The sequence below is a fragment of the Eulemur rufifrons genome, chromosome 10 (genome assembly GCF_041146395.1).
Source record: "Eulemur rufifrons isolate Redbay chromosome 10, OSU_ERuf_1, whole genome shotgun sequence".
Lineage (NCBI taxonomy): Eukaryota > Metazoa > Chordata > Mammalia > Primates > Lemuridae > Eulemur > Eulemur rufifrons.
In genome coordinates, this window is record NC_090992.1 from 15,341,287 (window position 1) to 15,361,880 (window position 20,594).

At 33.7% G+C, this 20,594-nt stretch overlaps 1 protein-coding gene across 1 annotated transcript in view; it reads right to left on the bottom strand.

Annotated features, from left to right (window-relative positions):
- The window catches only part of RANBP17 (RAN binding protein 17), a 349,817-nt gene that overhangs the window by 312,999 nt on the left and 16,224 nt on the right, over window positions 1-20,594 (bottom strand). The window contains exons 3-6 of the mRNA XM_069484213.1: window positions 18,052-18,142; window positions 6,288-6,454; window positions 5,006-5,071; window positions 405-509 (exon numbers count right to left, since the gene is read on the bottom strand). Of these exons, the coding sequence (XP_069340314.1) occupies window positions 405-509; window positions 5,006-5,071; window positions 6,288-6,454; window positions 18,052-18,142 (429 nt within the window). The remainder of the gene's footprint in view (window positions 1-404; window positions 510-5,005; window positions 5,072-6,287; window positions 6,455-18,051; window positions 18,143-20,594) is intronic.

Sequence of the window (20,594 nt, forward strand, 5' to 3'; positions counted from 1 at the left end):
AGGGTAAACACAGACTCACAAAATCAAATAAAAAAGTTAAGATGAAAGTGATGTACGTTAGGGACCATATAAACAATGAGACTAGCTGCTAGCGTAAAGACGCTATGCCAATGAACCACTTGCGCCATATGGGTTTGTTTACATGTGTGGAAGAAACTAGTTCCCGAATTATTAATTTAACTATAAAGTATCCTTATGAGGAGCCTTGGGAGCCCATTGGTAAGTACGGACGCCATAAGTCAGGTCATCGTACATAACCCAAGTACTGCCTGTACTTAAATTAAGTCTGTCCACAATAATTCTTCAAAAGGCAGAATGAGGGGGGAAATCCACTTGGAAATCTTTAAAAACTCTTAAAATTTCCAAATACTCTAACTAGGAAATTGAGTTATTAAATAACTTACCTCTTTTAAAAGAGAGCATGCTAGCACTAAAATATCTTTGAGAGAAGTGTCACGAAATGAGGAAGCTATTTTCCTGTGTTTTGCTGAAGGTCTAGAATAATCAACCTAAAAGATCAAGATAAAATTAGTTTAACCAGACCTACCAAAAAGCAAAGCAAAAATTTACTAAGTAATAAAAAGAATGGAAGTAATAATTAAAGAATTATAAATACAGAGCTAAAGAGCTTTTAAAAATCTACCAGGATAAGTGACTTGCCTAAGGTTATGCGAAGAGTAAATGGCAGAGCCAAGGTTAGCATCCAAGTTTCTGTGTTGTTTCAATCTAGTGTTCTTCTTACAAACCATATTGGTCCTAAAATAGTTAATCACACTTTCACAGGCAGTATAAACAACATAGATTATAAAATAATAAAGAGATACCAAGACTATCAATTCCTGAACTATGCACCGTGCTTCACAATATGTAAGGAACAACTTCCCTGTTCCTCAGATTCTACCTATAAAGTGAGAAATCTCCAAGATAATCTTCAAATTCTTTGTGTGAATCAGCAAACTGAATTAGTTACAGAAAAATTCTTCTATAAGAAAGTGATAGTTCTATATATACCACATGCCATCAGTTCATATATCCTTGATATTCTAAAAGAAACCAAGGTAGAAATTATAAATAATCAAAATCTGATTTATTGTATAGGCAATAGTGCATTCCCTCTGAATATTTTATTAGCTAATGACAAATAATTTTTAAGAATAAATTAGCTAAGACTAGTTCTTGAGTATCTAACCTAAAATATGTTCAGAACTATACTATCAATACCATTAATATTTCCATTTATCAATAAGAAATAAGCAAACAAAGCTGAAGTCCGATACCCAAACAATGATTAACACTATGTATGGTCTACAGTTACCATAGTATTACTATTTATTCCTACTGCTGTTTGGAAGAAAAAAATAAGTCATTTTCCTTGCTAATGTTTGTAGATTTAAAAAAGCAGTAAGCTCAAAATGATCTGACACTTCCTAAGCTCCAATACACAATTTAGACTATATCTAAATGCCACATTTACTTATAAAACATGAAACACAAGTACAAAGTGATTACAGAAAGTAGTTACTAGAATCTATATACAATATGTAAGATTTGAATGAGCATTTTCAGTGTTACTCCCTTAATTTAAATTAAATTTCAAAGTCTGTCTTTCCTATAATACTTTCCTCAATAAATAAATTTTCTCCTCAATACAAATTAATAAGAGGATGCAGCATTACGATAGCAATTTATAAAGTACTCTTCACATTATTTCACTTGGTCCTCAAAACTAATCTGTGAGATGTATACTATCCTTTTTTAAAAACACATGAGAAAATTAGAGTTTACAGGCACTCTTATCTTAGACCAACCGCTCATTACTACCATACCCATAACACAGAAAGAAGGAACTTAGGTTTATTGAGTGCCTTCTACATGCTAAGCACTGTGCTAACAGTTTATCTAATCTTAATAGGATCCACGTAAGCAGATGTCATTCTCATTTTATAGATAACGATAAACAAGTTTTAAAGAAGTTAAGAAGCTTGTTCAAAGTAGTTGGTGATAGAGCTAAAATACAAATCCATATCTTATTCCAGAATTATCTTTAAGGCCTGCATGCTTATTTTATTTGGGTTACTCATTTAAATATCTGATGTTTTGAGAAAAGGGATTACACATCCACTTTCTATTGTATCTCTAACATGTAGACAGAGGGTATTTTACTTCTTAATGATTATATATTGAGTGTACTCCAGAAACAGTAGATTTGGGTTCTACAAGAAACAGGGTAATTTATATAAACCTATTAACTTTTAGGAAAACTCAAGTTTAGATCTTTTTCTTAGAAGATACATCCTGTTACAGTGACACTAAATGAATTTTCCCGGCTCATATCTGACAACTATAATATTTAATTTTCGTCATGTAATATAGATCCCCCTACTGTTTGGTTCAGAAATGCTTAATAAATGCTAGTTGAAACTGGAAATGCCATAAAATTAGGCTGGGTAATAAAATGTCTCCACAGAAGCCATACATTTTTCACCATATAAAGCCAAAATCATACTTTAGAACTTAGCTTTTCTTAAAAAGCACTTGATTCTATGAAAGATAAGCCTGAAACACCCTGTGACAGAAGGTACGAAAGTATTCAAAGAATCATGAGGAAATGTTAAATAGACACAAAAGCCTGCTTGAAAAGGCTCTTACTGGCCAAATCTCAGAAAATTTGAGCATCAAAATAAATAATGTTAGCAATGAATTACAACCTATTAAATTTAAAAATAAATAGAGAATCAGGAACCCATACTAATATAAAAAAACAAATCAGGCTGGGCATGGATGGCTCATGCCTGTAATCCTAGCACTCTGGGATGCCAAGGCGGGAGGATCACTTGAGCCCAGGAGTTTGAGGCTGCAGTGAGCTAGGAGGATGTCACTGCACTCTAGCCAGGGGCGACAGAGCAAGACAGTCTCAAAAAAAATAAATAAATAAATAAATAAAAAATAAAAAATAAAAATAAATAAATAAAAATCAGTAAGTTGAAAGTGATAAGGAACAAGGTATTTTCAGAGTCTTAAAGTACCTTTCCACAAAATATTAATTAATTACAAAGGGAAAAAGAATAAGTCTACAATGAGGGAGCCTAGTAGAGATCATCTTAATTAAGAGATCAAAGTGAAATCATCAGTATTGTGACAAATCATGTGCTTCCTGACAGGAGGCAATGAGATGGCCACAGTATTATTTCTGATATAGTCCTGACAAATATGCATAATCTCTATCTAATAATGAGGAAATCACAAATTGTGGGACATTTTACAAAACAACTGGCCTGTAATCTTCGTAAGTGTCAAAGTCATAACAGTAAATAAAAGATTGAGGAACTTTTCCAGATTGAAGGAGACTAATAAAACAGGATGACTAAATGTCATGCACAATTCTAAATTGGCCCTTTTGCTATAAAGGACATTCTGGGGACAAGTGGTGAAATTTGAATGGGCTATGAGGATTAGAGAGTAGTAACATGTCAGTGTGAATTTTCTGACTTTAATGGTTGTATTGTGGTTATGTAGGAGAATGTTCTTGCATGTAGAAAATATACTAACTTATTTGCTGATGGTGGGGAATCATGTTGGCAACTTAGTATCAAATGGCTGAGAATAAAACTTCTCTGTACTGTACTTGCATCTTTTCTGAAATTTTGTTTATTCAAAATAAAAGATATTTGATTGCTCTATAATAAAAGTGAACTACACTTTTATTAGAACTCCACATTACCTAGTTTTATTTCATTAACAATCTAAACACGGCAAACCCTCACTCCAGGGCAGCCTATTTCCCTTTTATTCTGTGAAATAGGAAATGAATCAAATTGCTCGTTTTAAGATTAGCCAACAGTTGTAAAAGCTAGATGATGTATACATGGGGTTATATTGTTCTCTTCACTTTTTATGAGGTAAAATTTCCATACTAATATTATTTTAAAATATATATATTTAAAAAGCTATAGTTCTTTAGATATATTTACAGAGTTTAATAGGATTAGCCAAGGTCCTGTCAGAACATCCCTGCCAACACAGTACTATTAATAGTCCTGTAGATACATACATATGTATGTAAGTACATACATACATACAGCCAAGAAATCTTCACATACTCTGGGGCAGAGGAGCCAAGAAGGTGATGGCCATGATAAATTAACAGATCACTTTAAATTTTAGAAATCCTTCCTATAAATCTAGAAATATTTTCTAATTCCTGATTGAATACAAGTAGAAAATAGTTATTTTGTGGGGTTTTTGTTAATGCACATGGCTGTACTATTAACTCCAAAGGGAGCTGGCAAGTGGTCCTGGGTATGCAAGCTCTCCCTACACACACATGCAAACACATACTACTCAAGATGAGAATAGTTTTAAATTTATATACTACATTCTCCTTTATTATAAAATTATTCCAGAGAGAACCTAACTTCTGCTTTTGTTCTGTTTAGAACCATGTTAAGTGCAAAAGTGAACAGGAGCAGGTGATAATATGCTCAGCTGCTGAGCTCATAAAAGCACTGTCAGGGGGAGGTATAGCTTCTGAAAATTCTCCTTGTATAGGGGAAAATCCAAGCTGGAAAGTGGTAAAGTGTCAAGAGGCCTGTTTTTTGATGAGTCCTGCTGTGTATCCATTGTTGAGAATCAAATAACCAAACCACTTGTCTTTTATTTGTAAGCAAATAAAGGTTTGTTCCTCTTTTGCATGTAATTTACTTTTTATGGTTAGTACATTGCTATATATATAGGGATAAAAGGACAATCCTTGTCCATGGAACAAGAAGCATGTCTAATTTTCTCTTCTTTGTAGTACTTTCTACTATTGCTGATATTTTCAATAACAATGAAAGCATCCCACTACTTAATTACTCTACCAATAAAACAGACACACAAAAAACTTGATTATTCAGTTTTATGCCACACAAAGAAGACTGTACATTTTGCCACAAATAATACCAACAAAGAAAAAGCATTACTTAAGAAAACTTCATGTCCCCTCTGGATGGAAAGGCTTGCTTACCAGGTTCATTTCCTGAGTCAATTCAGAAAGGATCATTACTCCTATTATGCAGTGTTCCACAGTACCCTTTAGAGAAAATAACCAAGTTTAGCCTATGTGGAGACAAGTGACTGGTTCTTAATGTGTAAACCAGGTAACATTTGCAAATATTTAAATACTAAAATATCACATTTACTTAAGAATATAACTTTTAAAATATAAGGAAAAATCACTAGGAGTTCTACAAATAAGAATTTCAAGCTCATTTTTTGAAGGATAAATTTGGGTATAGAGATTGAGTGGGAAAAAAGCTCACCAAATAAAGAAATGATGAACCATCCATCTGTTAATCAAAACTGCTAATTTTTCCTTAGGAATTGTAACAGATCACTGTTTCTTCATCTGGACACCAGCTAAAGTGGCTTCCTTACAATTAGGGATTATGTTTATGTGAAAAAAATATACACCTTTAAAAATCTGAATCATACTGAGCAAGGCATAATGGTCATCCTAAGTCAGAGGCATATAGGAATCAAGCGCAGATTTAGGTTTCCCTAAATCATCCATCCCAGGACAAAGGAATCACATTGGCACAACTTAGTGTCCTCCTGCTTTTGTTTATTTCATCTTCTCTGTTTTTCTGCAGTCCAAATATCTGACCTTGTGTGAGTTAAATTATCTGTTTTAATCACTTAGGTTTAAAACACTCCTTTTGTTTTTAAATAACCACTTTGTTATTGATATATAATAGATGTAAATATTTGATACACATACAATGTGTAATGATCAAATCAAAAATATTCTTGAGAAACTGATATTGTCAATGTGATATAATGTAAAAATTAAAAAATTATCATAAGTTAGAAGACTTGTTGAAGTGCCAGCTCTATTGCTTTACTAGGTCACTGTGTGACTTTATTGAAATTATTTAACCTTTCTAAGCCTCAGTTTTCTCATAAATGAAATTGTTTTCCCAGGGTTGTAAAAACATTTATATGTATAGCATTATATATATATTTGTATATATGTAGTGTACAGACATATGTGTCATAAATGAAAAAACATATATTTTTGAAATTAGAAAATGATTATTTGCATTCTTCCGTTTTGGAAGTTATGTAACAGCATAATCCTCATTTACTGGCAGTAAATGATGAAGGACCCAGAGGATAAATAATAAATCATAATTAATATGGTACTGGTAGACACAAAACAAAAGATACAGCTTGAAGAAAAACAGTGTCCTAAACCAAAAAAAAGCAAGTAGTAATGTTGTTTTAATAATGTAATGTTGCCTTCTTACCTGAAGAAACTTCTTCACATCAGCAATAATTTCTCTGAAGACAAACTGGTCTTTCTGAACCTCAAACCACCCCAATTTAGTGATTTTGGCAATGACTTGAATAAGAGCTTGAATGACAAAGGGAGCAAGCTTGGGTTGTGATGCCACATAATTCAGAATGTAGTTTCCTACAAAGAAAATATTCTGTGATCATTTGAACTTTTCAGAAACATAATGTGAATTATGTGAAGAAAAAGAGGAGGCAAAGACATGCTCTTTGACAAAAAGTTAAACCCCTTTGCTCAAGACATACACTTATTTATATATTCAGTTTTTTATAAGGCTTGTTTTGAAAAAGCAAATTTATTCCAATGCATTTGATATATTAGGGAATAATCTGAGTATAATAATTTTGTTGAGTATGTCACTTTTGTTTCTGCATAATTTTATCTACAAAAAATGTTAGGTGAATGCAGAAAACTGCAAGTAGGCCAAATGAACCAAACTATATACAAGCTGCATACACCTCAAATATCTAATCTGTGTTATCAGCCACAGACATCCTTATCTGGTGTTATACTTTTTCATCCTATTCCAGATAACCTTCCTTTCACCACTTCATAATAACTCACAAGCTGCAATGGTTCTGAAGCCCACTTCAACAAACTTAAGGTCTTTTTCAAGATAAAGTGCCATATTTATTGTACTATGCATGTATTTCTTAACCATTTAACATGTGCAAAACTCAACTGATCTTTATTAGATTTCTATCTTTCTAAAAATGTGTCACTGACAAAGTTTTTGAATTTTATTTCCATAATCTCATTTCTCTCATAAGCTGTGTGATTTTTACTATGAAGCATCACAGACCACAGTCACTTTAAGGAACACAAATGTTACAGCAAAACTGTACACTATCCTAAGTGGCATCAAAAATACAAATAGCACAATATGATAAAACAAGTATATTAATTAAAGAAAGTGGGGATAGAATAGTAAAGTAAACCTTGGAAGAAAGTTAATATACGAAAACTGTAAAAGTGGGTAGCAAATTCAATTATGAGGTCTCCTAGTTGAATAATTGAGGTCAGGTAACAAATATACCAAAAAGTCTATCAGAAAAATACAAGAAGAATTTTAAAAAGGGAAAGGATTCCATTTCTATTTTGGCTTCAAAGGCCAACATGCTATTTGGGAAAAGAGAAAAGAAAAGGTAAACACCTCAAAAATGGATTAAAAATAGCTTTGATGGAAATAATACCAAAATGCAAGAACACTTGGCAACAATTGTTCTTGACAATTGCAGTAAGATTCTTGATATTAAAACAAAGTTCTCATAACTATCCTATTTCAACCTTAATTTTTATTAATATTAAAATGTATAGCTATATAAATAAAAATAAAATAAAAATGTACATTCAAAAAAGCACAGATGTCTCTAGCATTAAAACAGAATTGAGAAGTTTCTCCTATGAATCACAGCAATCTGGTTCTCCTAAGCTTTGTTACATGTAGTCTTTTATTTCAATAACAAAACTTAAGATGATGCTAAATATACTAAATACTACTAAATATAAAATACTAAATACTTCCTAAATACAAAAGAACATCCAGTATATTTACTTCAATTATACTTTTATTTTCATTATCTTGAAAATTTCTAACCTACAAGGGTGTAGAAAAACCATATGTGGCCAGTAGTAACCACTAGGAGGAGGGCAATGTCAAAGTAATAATAAAACAACCAAATAGGAAACAAATCAAGTTTCAAGTTTTTATTTTTTTTAAGTTTCACATTTAAAGCTAGATACCAATAAGCACACCTTCCCAGACTGCCCAAACAAAGGTACTGGCCAATAAGTTCATCATCTAAGGCAGGAAAAAAAAATCACTTAGAATTTATTTCTGTCATTTTAGCTGAATGTTTTAAATAAAATATTCTCATGTTATGCTTTTTACAAGAACTATAAGATTGTTCTAGTAAGCACCAAAGATAACAATCATTTACAACAACAGCAATCTCATCATCACCAGTCCAAGTAATAGGGAAAAGCCATACCAAGAAGAAAAGGAAATGTTCAAAAAGACATATGGGAGAACAACAACAATAACAACACAACAGCCAGAAAAACTCCCAAAGTTAATAGAATGTTAGAAAGCTATGCACTAGAGGCTGCTTGAGTGTCAAATGCCTATATGACAATAACAACATTTAGCATTTATAAAGCATGTTAGAAATTACCAAGTGCTTCCCATCAAATACTTTATATGATTCTCAGAGCAATGTAAAGATATTGCTATCATGCATTACCATTATTCTGTTTTATAGGCCAAAAATATGAAGGTCAAAGAAGTAAAATCACTGGGACTCTTGAGTCAGGGTGTTTTGGTTTCATTTTGACTTTTTGTTTGCTTCCAGATACTGGAAGCATATATTTAGTAATATATTTAGTACCATATATTTAGTAATAATTAGAAATTCAAAACTCTGTAAGTCCAAACTTACAGACAATCTTTTAGACTTTGCTATCATTAGACTGATACTTTAGGAATCAGCACATTATGGGAATTTAATATGAAATACATATTTAATTGACTACTTGAAGTCAGGTAAAAATATGTCACAAAATCTATCAGAAAAAAATACAAAAAGAATATAAAAGAAAGGGGAAAGATTCAATATCTACTTTGGTCCTGAAAGCTAGTATGTCATTTGGGAAAAGAGTGGAGAGAAGGTAAATACCTCACTATTCAACTAAAAATGCTTTGATGGAAACAATTCTAAATTCCAAGAACACTTAAAAATAGGGGCTAAAAATATTACAAGAACACTTAGAAAAAGATAACCTATGTGTATAGAGCTAGCTTATGAACCACTGAGAGAGAGAGAGACAGACACACAATATAGAATAAAAAGAAACTACCACAAGAAAATCAAGACAACACTTATGAGGTGGAGATGTAGAGAAATTGGAACCTTAATCCATTGCTGATGAGAATTCAAAATTGTATAGCCACTTTGGAAAACAGTCTAGCAGTTTCTAAAAAAGTTAAACTTGCGTTATGACCCAACATAACTTGGTTTCTACCCAAGAAACATAAAAACGTATGTCCACACAGACTTCAACGTAAATGTTCTCAGTAACATTATTTATGGTGACCAAAAAATGAAACAACCTAAATGTCCATCAACTAGCGAATGTATAACAAAATGTCATGTATCTACACAAGGTAATACTATTCTACAATAAAAAGTAATGAAATACTGATACATGCTGTAAAACAGGGATGAACCTCAAAAACATTTTGCTAAGTAAAATAAGTCAGATGAAACAGACTACATATTGTATGATTTTATTTATATGAAATGTCCACAAAGAATGAATTTATAGAAGCAAAAAAATGCATTAGGGGTTGACAGTATGGAAGCAGGACTAATTGTAAATGAGTATGAGGGATGTTTCTGGGTGATAAGAATGTTCTAACAGCAAATTGTGACGACGTTCACACAACACTATAAATTTACTAAAAACCATTAACTGAAACAACTTTATGGTATGTAAATTATAACTCAATAAAGCTGTTTGAAAGGAAGGAGGGAGAGAGGGAAAGAGAAAAGGAGAGAAGTAGGATTGATTTATACAGGTAACTTAACTTCAACTACACTTTTGTTTGAACAGAAGACAAAAAGAATACCATTCCAGTTTAGGAAAACAATCTAAGAAAAGGTACTAAAGCAGAAATAAGACAGCATAGCGGAAGACCTTCTGGCACAATCAATAGACTAGTACCAATGAAGATATAAGGCTACCTAAATAATGATGGACCTTTAATGACAAGCTCGTGAAGAGACTTCAATAAACTTTAAAAAATATTATTTCACTGATGAGCAAAAGCAAGCCATTGTAAATTATACAATAAAGAGAAAAAATAATGTAGTGGACACAGAGGAACTGGCAATAGTTTATGATGGGAAATAATGAGATATGCAGACTGGGACCATATTATGAAAAACTGAGGATTTTGGAGTTGATGTGATAAAGGTAATGTGACTGCTGAAACCATTCTTTGCATTTTCCATTTTAACTCACATGTCAAATATGTTACTGATACAAATCAGACATATTTTGTCATGACAAATATGCTAATATACTTGTAGAAACAAGATTGGTAAGTCAAATTAAAGAAACTAATATAGGAAACCCATCATTTCTTGATAGAAATTGTCTTGTAGGTTTCTACTTTCTTCTTTTTTTCCAAATTTCTCTCAATGAGTATTTTTTTAAGTTTATGAGTATTCCTTTTTTAAAAAAAGTTTCTAGTTAAAATACATGAGTAAGTCAAATAGACAATCAGAATATGTGTAAATCTATTAAAGAAATTGAATTAATAATAACCTTCTAAAACAGAAAGCACCAGCCCTAAATGGGTTCATCAGCAAATTCTACCAAACATTTAAGGAAGAAATTATACCAATTCTCTATAATACCTTCCAAAAGATAGAAAGAGATAGAATTCATCCTACCTCATTCAATGAGGCCAGCATTACCCTAATACCCAAACCAGACAAAGATATTCCAAGAAAACTACAGACCAGTATCTCTCATGAACACAGATGCAAAAATCCTCAACAAAATGTTAGCAAATTGAATCCAACAATGTATAAAAATAATTAAACACGACAACCAAATGGGATTTGTTCCACATGTGCAAGGCTGGTTCAGCATTCAAAAATCAATTAACACAATCTATCATATCAAGACTAAAGAAGAAATAGCACATAACTGTATCAATGGATACAGAAAAAGGACTTAATAAAATTCCACATATAGTCATGATAAAAACTCTCAGCAAACTAGGAATGGAAAGGAACTTCCTCAACTTGATAAAGAACATCTACTAAAAACCTACAGCTAACACCATTATTTAATGGTGAGAAATCTGAAGCTTTCCCACTAAGGTCAGGAACAAGGCAAAGTGTCCTCTCTCACTCACCACTGCTTTTCAATATCATACTGGAGTCCTAGCTGATGAAATAGAACAAGAAAAGGAAATAAAATGTATATAAATTAGGAAGGAAGAAATAAAACTGTCTTAGCTCACAGATGACATGATCATCTATGTAGAAAATCTTAAAACATTAACAACAAAAAAATCCTGAATAAGTGATTACATCAAGGTTGCAGGATACAGGTTTAATATATCAAAGTCAATCACTTTTCTATACCAGCTCTGAACAAGTGGAACATAAAATAAAACATAATATAATTTCTAATAGCACCCCAAAAATGAAATATTTAGGTATAAATCTAAAAATATGTACAAGACCTATATGAGAAAAATTACAAGACTATAATAAAAGAAATCAAAAATCTAAGTAAATGTAGAAGTAGTCCATGTTCACGGACAGGAAACTCAATATTGTCAAGATGTCAGTTCTTTCCAACTTGACCAGAGATTCAATGCAATTCCAATCAAAATCCTCGTAGGTTATTTGGTGGATATCAACAAACTGATTCTAAAGGTTATATGGAGAGCCAAAAGACCCAGAATAGCCAGCATGATACTTAAGGAGAAGAACAAAGTTGGAAAATTGACACTACCTGACTTTCAGACCCACCATAAAGCTACAGTAATCAAAACAGTTTGGTACCAGCAAAAGAACTGATGCATCAATTGCTATGGTTTGAATGTTTGTCCCCTCCCATACTCATGTTGAAATGTAAATGCCACTGTATTATTAATAGTATTAACAGGTAGGACCTTCAAGAGGTGATTAAGCCAGGAGGACTCTGCCCTCATGAATGGATTAATGTCATTATCTTGGGAGTGGATTCCTTAAAAAAGGACAAGTTTGGCCCCCTTTTATCACTCTCTGTCACCCCTTTCTTTGCTCTTCTGCCTTGGGATGATGCATCAAGAAGGCCTTCACCAGATGCCAGCCCTTTGATCTCGGACTTCTCAGCCTTCAGAACTGTAAAAAATAAATTTCCTTTCTTTATAAAGTACCCAGTCTCAGGTATTCTGTTGTAGCAGCACAAAACAAACTAAGATATTGAACAATGGAACAGAATAGAAAGCCCAGAAACAGACCCATATAAATATAGTCAACTGATCTTTGACAAATGAGCAAAGGAAATAAAATAGAGAAAAGATACTGTTTTCAGCAAATAGTGCTAGAACAATGGGACATCTACATGCAAAAAAATAAATCTAGACACAGATTTCATGCCCTTCACAAAAATTAACTAAAAATAGATCACTGACCAAAGTGTAAACCATAAAACTGCAAAACTCCTACAAGATAACACAGGAGAAAATCTAGATGACCTTGGTTTGTCAATGACTCTTTAGATGCAAGACCAAAGGCATGACTCATGAAAGAAAGAATGGATAAGGTGAATTTCATCATTAAAATTAAAACTTTCTGCTCTGCAAAAGAGATTGTCAGAAGATTGAAAAGACAAGCCACACACTGGGAGAAAATATTTGCAGAAGACAGATCAGATAAAGGACTATTACCCAACTATGCAAAGAACTCTAAAACCCAAAAATAAGAACACAAACAACCCAATTAAAAACTGGGCCATCAATCTTAACAGTCACCTCACCAAAGAAGATATACAGCTGACCCTTGAACAACAAGGGTTTAAACTGTACAGGTCCACTTATATGTCAATTTTGTTCAATAAGTACAGTGGAAAATTTTTGGAAATTTAATCATTTGAAAAAACTTGTGGACAACTGTGTAGCCTAGAAATATTTAAAAAAAGGGAAAAATTAGGTATGTCATGAATGCATAAAATATATGGAGATACTAGTCTATTTTATCACTTATCATCATAAAGTATACCCTAATACACAAATAACATAAAAAGTTAAAATTTATGAAAACATGTGCACACATACACAGACTATACATGGTACCATTCAGTCAAAAGAAATGTGAAAAAAAAAAAGATGCAGTATTAAATTACAACTGCATAAAATTAACTATAGTACATACTGTAATAATTTCATAGCCATTTCCTGTTGCTATTGCAATGAGCTGAAGTGTTACGAGAATCTGCTTAAAATGCCATGTGATGCTAAGCTTCTCCAAATCAGCAGTTCATCTCTCTGGTAAAATGCGTACTACAGTGAGAAGTGTTCTCTCGCAGTTATCACTTATTTTTCATCATGTTTAGTGCAATACTATAGGCCTTGAATAACACCCTAAGACCCATACAAAGTGCCACTAGGGATGGTGGAAGTGCTCCCAAGAAGAAAAGTCATGACATTACAAGAAAAAGTTAAATTGCTGGATATGTAATGAAGACTGAGGTCTGCAGCTGCAGTTGCCACCATTTCGAGATAAATGAATCCAATGCAAGGACCATTGTAAAAAAAGGAAATTTGTGACGCCGTCACTGCAGCTATGCCAGCAAACACCAAAACCTTGTATTTTTTTCAAAATATTTTATCTCATATTGAAAGTGCAGCTTTTATGTGGGTGCAGGATTGCCATAAGAAAGGCATGCCTATAGACTCTAATATGACTGGAGAAAAACTAAAGTCATTGTATGACATCTTAAAGCAAAAAGAAGGTGAAGGATCTAAAGCTGGAGAATTTAATGCAAGCAAAGCATGGTCTGATAATTTCAAAGAGAGGTTTGCCTTTAAAAAAAAAAAAAAAGTCAAGAGAACAAAAGCAGCAGCCTCTGCCAACCAAAAGCAGTAGACACCATTTAGAAAATCATTGAGGAGAAAGGGTATCTGCCTGAATAACTGTTTAATGCAGACTAAAGTGTCCTATTCTGGGAGAAAAAAAAAAAAAGCCACAAAGGTTATTTATTAGCAAGGGAGAGAAGTGAGCACTAGGATTTAAGGCAGGAAGGGACTGGCTAACTCTACTGTTTCGTAAGAATGCAGTCAGGTTTATGATCAGGACTGCTCTTATCTATAAACCAGCTAGACTCCCAGCTTTGAAGAGAAAAGATAAACAACAGCTGCCAATCTTTTGGTTGTACAATAAGAAAGCATGGATGAGAACTCTTTTTCTGGATTGGTTCCAATAATGTTTTGTCCCTGAAGTCAGGAAGTACCCTGCCAGTAAGAGACTGCGTTTAAAGTTCTTTTGATATTGGGCAATGCCCATGGCCACCCAGAACCCCATGAGCTCAACACTGAGGGTGTCAAAGTGGTCTACAAGCCTCCAAATACTTCTCTAATTCAGCTTCTAGATGAGGGGATTATAAGGACCTTTAAGGCTCATTACGCTTGGTACTCTTAGATTGTCAATGCTATGGAAGAGAACTCCTATAGAGAGACCATTATGAAAATCTAGAAAGATTCCACTATTGAAGATAACATCATTGTTACAGAAAAAGCCATGAAACAATAAATTCCTGCTGGAGAAAACTGTGTCCAGATGTTGTGCATGACTTCACAGGATTTATAACAAAGCCACTCAAGGAAATCACAAAAAAGATGATGAGTATGACAAAAAAAAAAAAGTGGGTGGTGAAGGGTTTCAGGATATGGATCTTGGAGATACTCAAGAGATAGCAGACACTGCACCAAAGGAATTAGCAGAAGACAACATGATGGCGATAACTGCTTCCGAACTAGTGCCAGACAATGAGGAAGAAGACCTAGAAGAAGCAGTGCCAGAAAATAAACTGACATTAGACACTCCAGCAGAAAGGTTCCAATTAGTCAAGACTTTTGACCCTTCTATGACACAGGCACTGAAACTAAAGCAAATAATAGGAGGAGGATTGGTACTATTTAGAAACATTTTTAGAGAAATGAAATAGCAAAAAGTCAGACAAAAATTATGCTGTATTTCTGTAAAGTTACACCAAATGTTCCTGCCTCTCCTGCCTCCCCTTCTACCTCCTCCATCTTTTGTCTCTGTCACCCCCAAGACAGCAAGATCAACCCCTCCTATTCCTCCTCCTCAGCCTACTCAACATGAAGATGATGAGGATGAAGACCTCTATCATGATCCAGTTCTACTTAATGAACAGTAAATACATTTCTTCTTCCTTATGATTTTCTTAGTAATATTTTCTTTTCTCTAGTTTGCTTTATTGTAAGAATACAATACACAATACATATAACACATAAAATATGTGTTAACTGACCATGTGATTGGTAAGGCTTCCAGTGAATAGTAGGCTATTAGTATAAGTTTGGGGGGAGTCAAAAGTTATATGAAGATTTTCCACTGCACAGGGGGCTAGTGCCCCTAATGCCTGTATTGTTAAAGGGTCAACTGTATAGATGTCAAATAAGCATGTGAAAACATGCTCTACATCATATGTCATCAAGGAAATGCAAATTAAAACAACAATGAGATACCACTACATATGTATCAGCATCAACAAAATTCAGAACGCTGACCATACCAAATGCTGGCAAGGATGTGGAGCAAAAGGAACTCTCTCATTCATTGCTGCCAGGAATGTAAAATGGTATAGTAACTGTGAAAGACAGTTTGGTGGTTTCTTACAAAACTAAACATACTCTTACCTTATGATTCAGCAATTGCGCTCCTTGGTATTTATTCAAAGGAGTTAAAAATTTATGTCCACACAAAAACCTGCATATGAATGTTTATAGAAGCTTTATCTATATTTGTCAAAACTTGGAAGAAATCAAGATGTCCCTCAGTAGGTGAACAGATAAATTATGGTACATTCAGACAATGATATATTATTCAGTGCTAAAAATAAACGAGGTATCAGTCAGGTGTGGTGGCTCATGTCTATAATCCTAGCACTTTGAGAGGCTGAGGCAGGAGGACTGCTTGAAGTCAGGAGTTCAAGACCAGCCTGAGTAAGAGCAAGACTCAGTCTCTACAAAAAATAGAAAAATTAGCTAGGCACGGTGGCGCGTGCCTATAGTCCCAGCGACTCAGGAAGCTGAGACAGGAGAACTGCTTGAGCCCAGGAGTTTGAAGCTGCAATGAGCTATGATGACACCACTGCAATCTAGCTTAGGTGACAGAGTGAGAACCTGTCTCAAAAAAAAAAGAAAGCCATGAAAAGACATGGAGGAACCTTAAATGCATATTATTAATACTAAATGAAAGAAGCCAATCTGAAAAGGCTACATACAGTATGATTCCAACCGTATGAAAGTCTAGAAAAGGCAAAACTATGGAGATAGTAAAAAGATCAGGGTCAGGGAGAGGGTGGGATGAATACGCACAGCACAGAGGATTTTTAGGGCAGTGAAACTATTCTGTACCATACTATTAATATAATGGTGTATACATATCATTATACACTTGTCAAAACCCATAGAATATACAGCACCAAGAGACAGCCCTAACGTAAATTGTAGACTTTGGCTAATGAGGACATGTCAATGTAGGTTCATGAATTTTAACAAATGTACCACTCTGGTGCAGGATGTTGATAGTGGGCAAGATGTGCATGCAAAGAGGCAGAGGGTATATGGACGTTCTCTATACTTCCTGCTCAATTTTGCTGTGAACTCAAAACTGCTCTAAAAAAATAAACTCTACTTGAAATGGGTATGTATAAAAGTAAGTTAAACAAAATTACACTTTTATGACTTAGGCTTATAATATTTACACCCTTGTTTTTAAAACTGCAAATTTCTTCCTTTGCTTTCTTTAGCATACAAGTCCAAGAGTACACAGATAAACTCTTCTCCAGGCTTTCTCCAGAGCCTGAGATTCAGGATGCCTACAGAAATAATGGTCAAAATATATAAGACAAATGACATATCACTGTGTGATTTTGATCATTTAAATTTGAGCTTAAAGATCCATTGCACATAATATATTTTAATGTTTCCAACACAGACATATAAATCATGTTAACCTTGAGGCTGAAGAGCAGAAATGAGTCAACAATTTCTTTCTTTCTTTTTTTGAGACAGGGTCTTGCAATCCTCATGCCTCAGCCTCCTGAGTAGCCAGGACTACAGGCACGCACCACCACACCTGGCTAATTTCTGTATTTTTTTTGTAGAAACAGGGTCTCCCTATGTTACCCAGGCTGGTTTGAACTTCTGGCCTCAAGCAATCCTACCACTCAGACTCCCAAAGTGCTAGGATTATAGGTGTTAGCCACCTCACCTAGCTAACAATCATTTCTAATATGAACAAAGATGACCAAAAAATCCCATACCTCACTTATTAGAGCTTTGTCTATAGTAAATGAAAGCTATATATACACACAAAAACAACCTTAAGATACATTACTTGTGAAAAATTTATTGCTACTTTCTAGAATTTCTCCTACTAAATTTCTAGCACTTTTTATCCATATACAAATTATCCAATGAATAAGTAGGAATCTGCTTTTGATTTTACATATATTCCAAATGATTTTTATATAGCATCCTGAGAAATATCAGAGTTGACTTCTTTCCTGTCATTCAGTTGCATCTCACAGTTCTATTGTTTCCTAGTTGTGTGATTATGGGCATGTTACAGAGCCTATCTATCAAATCTACTTTCCACATTTGTAAAATAAGAATAACTCAAAAATTTGTTTGGTGGAAAACGTGAGATAGTGTAAATCTTAGCAAATAGTACACAAAATAAAATGCTATTATTTATTACTAAACAAATGCTTTTTTGATTACACATTGCTTTGTATAACACATCATTGTTCAACATTGGATGAGTAAATAAGACTTGATACTCATTTTTTTAAAAATGACAGAATCAATAATTTGCAAGCCTAATAACAGTTTAACATATTTAAAAGAAAAAGTTTATTTTTAAAGTGCAATTTGTTAAAAAGCATAATAAACCACTTACTGATATCTATCCTCTGTTCAATAGGTAAAGGACTGACTCGGTTGACAAGTTTTGAAAGACATGTTGCTGCAAGGAGCTGAGCATAGGATGTCTGTAAAGAATAATTAATATTTATTACCATCACAAATGAAATTAGTATAATTAAACATTATTATAGGAATTTTTTTCCAACCAATAATGGGAATTCTTCTAGTTTTCCAAACTGGCAGATTTACAATGGATAAAATATATGTATTTGAGATATGTATATACAAGTGTGTACACACATACATGTGCATACAATCCCTCATAAGGGATCATTAGTTGAGAGAGGTGTAAATAGCCTTCTCAAACAACAGTAAGCAACTGGGAGAAATAAATGACTGTGAGCAAGTTCAAATAAAATATAGTACTTTAACAACATGGTCTACACAGTCCAACACAATGTAGCCTCTGATTATTTCTTTAAATTCATTTGGCTCCACTCTTTACCATGCTCAGACCACAACAGTCCTCCAGTTCCTTTCAATGCCTTCCCCACCCTCACCTCCAGGTTCCTTTAGACCCATGTCTGACTGTATTCTCTTTGGTCACCAACTGTCTTAATTTAATAATGTACTCAAACTCTCTAAATGCACGCTCAAACTTCAAAATTTGGTTATTTACTCCATCCCTACAAATTTCTTGCAAAGATGGTCCCTCTCTTTCTTTTTTTTCTCCAGACCAGAGGTTGGCAAACTATAGCCCATGGATCAAATTTTGCTTGTTTTTGCATGGCTTGTGAGCCAAGAATAGTTTTTACAATTTTAAACAGTTTTTCAACCATTCAAAAATCAAAAGAATAACAATATTTTGTGACATGTGAAAATATACAAAATCCAAATTTCAATGTCCATAAATAAAGTTTATTAAAACACAGCCATGTTCATTCATTTACACAACATGTATGGCTGCTTTCATGCTATGATGGCCAAATTGAATAGTTAAGACAGAGAGCATATGCAGCACTCGTTGCTTCCTACTGATGCTCAGTGTACATAAATTGCAGTGATAGAGTTCTAACTCCACAATGGCACCCTAAGTGCCATGGGTAACACCATGACATGACATGTACCTTTTATTACTACCAGTGCGGTACCCATGATGTCAAAACAAAAAAAGATTTTTTAAAGTGTACTTCAAATGTCTAACTTTTAAGACACAGTGGAGTGTGGATTATTTGTTATTGAATTATATGGCAAAGCAATGTGCTTGTTATGCAATGGCACTGTAGCTGTCCTAAAAGAATACAATATATGTTGACAATATCACACTAAGCACTCATCATAATATTCCCAACCGAAAGGAAATCAACTGTCAGAAAAAGCAGAAAATTTAAAACAGAATATCTCATCACAAGAGAATGTCTTTATAAAAATAAAAAATAAAATGAAGGCCGGGCGCGGTGGCTCACGCCTGTAATCCTAGCACTCTGGGAGGCCGAGGTGGGCGGATCGTTTGAGCTCAGGAGTTCGAGACCAGCCTGAGCAAGAGCGAGACCCCATCTCTACTAAAAATAGAAAGAAATTATATGGACAGCTAAAAATATATATAGAAAAAAAATTAGCCGGGCATGGTGGTACATGCCTGTAGTCCCAGCTACTCGGGAGGCTGAAACAGGAGGATCGCTTGAGCTCAGGAGTTTGAGGTTGCTGTGAGCTAGGCTAACGCCATGGCACTCACTCTAGCCTGGGCAACAGAGTGAGACTCTGTCTCAAAAAAATAAAAATAAAATAAAAAAATAAAAAAAATAAAATGAAGCTGCAATGTTAAGTTTCCAAGTAGCTTGCTTATTAGCCAACAAAGAAAACCACTTACCAATGTTGAGTTAATTAAAACACCTTTGTTTTACTGTGGTAGCCAAAGTTATGTGTGCACAGAAAATAAACTTAGGACTACTAGCCTTTTGGTGAAAACAAATGCTTAAAGAGTTGGGGACACTGGAGCAACATCAAAAGTCAATTTAAAAACAAGACAAATGATTTGGAAAAGTTCTCCTTAGCTCTTAATGAGGGGACAGATGTTACTAATATTGCTCATATTGTTAATGTTACCAATACTTATTCCAGTAGTCAATCTTGAGTGTGAAGTGACTAAAGAATTAGCCTCTATGAAGAGTCTGTGTGAAACTACAGGCCAGAATATTTTCAAAGAAGTTAAGAAACAGTAATTCAATATAATCTGAAGAAGAATCTGCTAAGATGTGTCACATGGATAGTAAAATATACACAAAGCAGAAAAGGGCTTAGTTGAACAAATTTATAAAGCCTGTAAAAAATGTGTAAGATGTTTAAAGCCTATGGTTATTCACTGTATTTTTCATCAGCAGATACTGTGCAATAAATATCTGAATTTATCATAAGTTAATAAATCAGTAGTGTTAACAGTAGACTTTATTCACTCTTGTAAATTTGCCTTTAGTCCTGTGAATTTCTGTCAGATATAGATACTGAATATTCTAACTTGCCCCATCACACAGCTATTTAATAGCTTATCAGTGGTAAAGTTTTATTGCAATTTTTTTA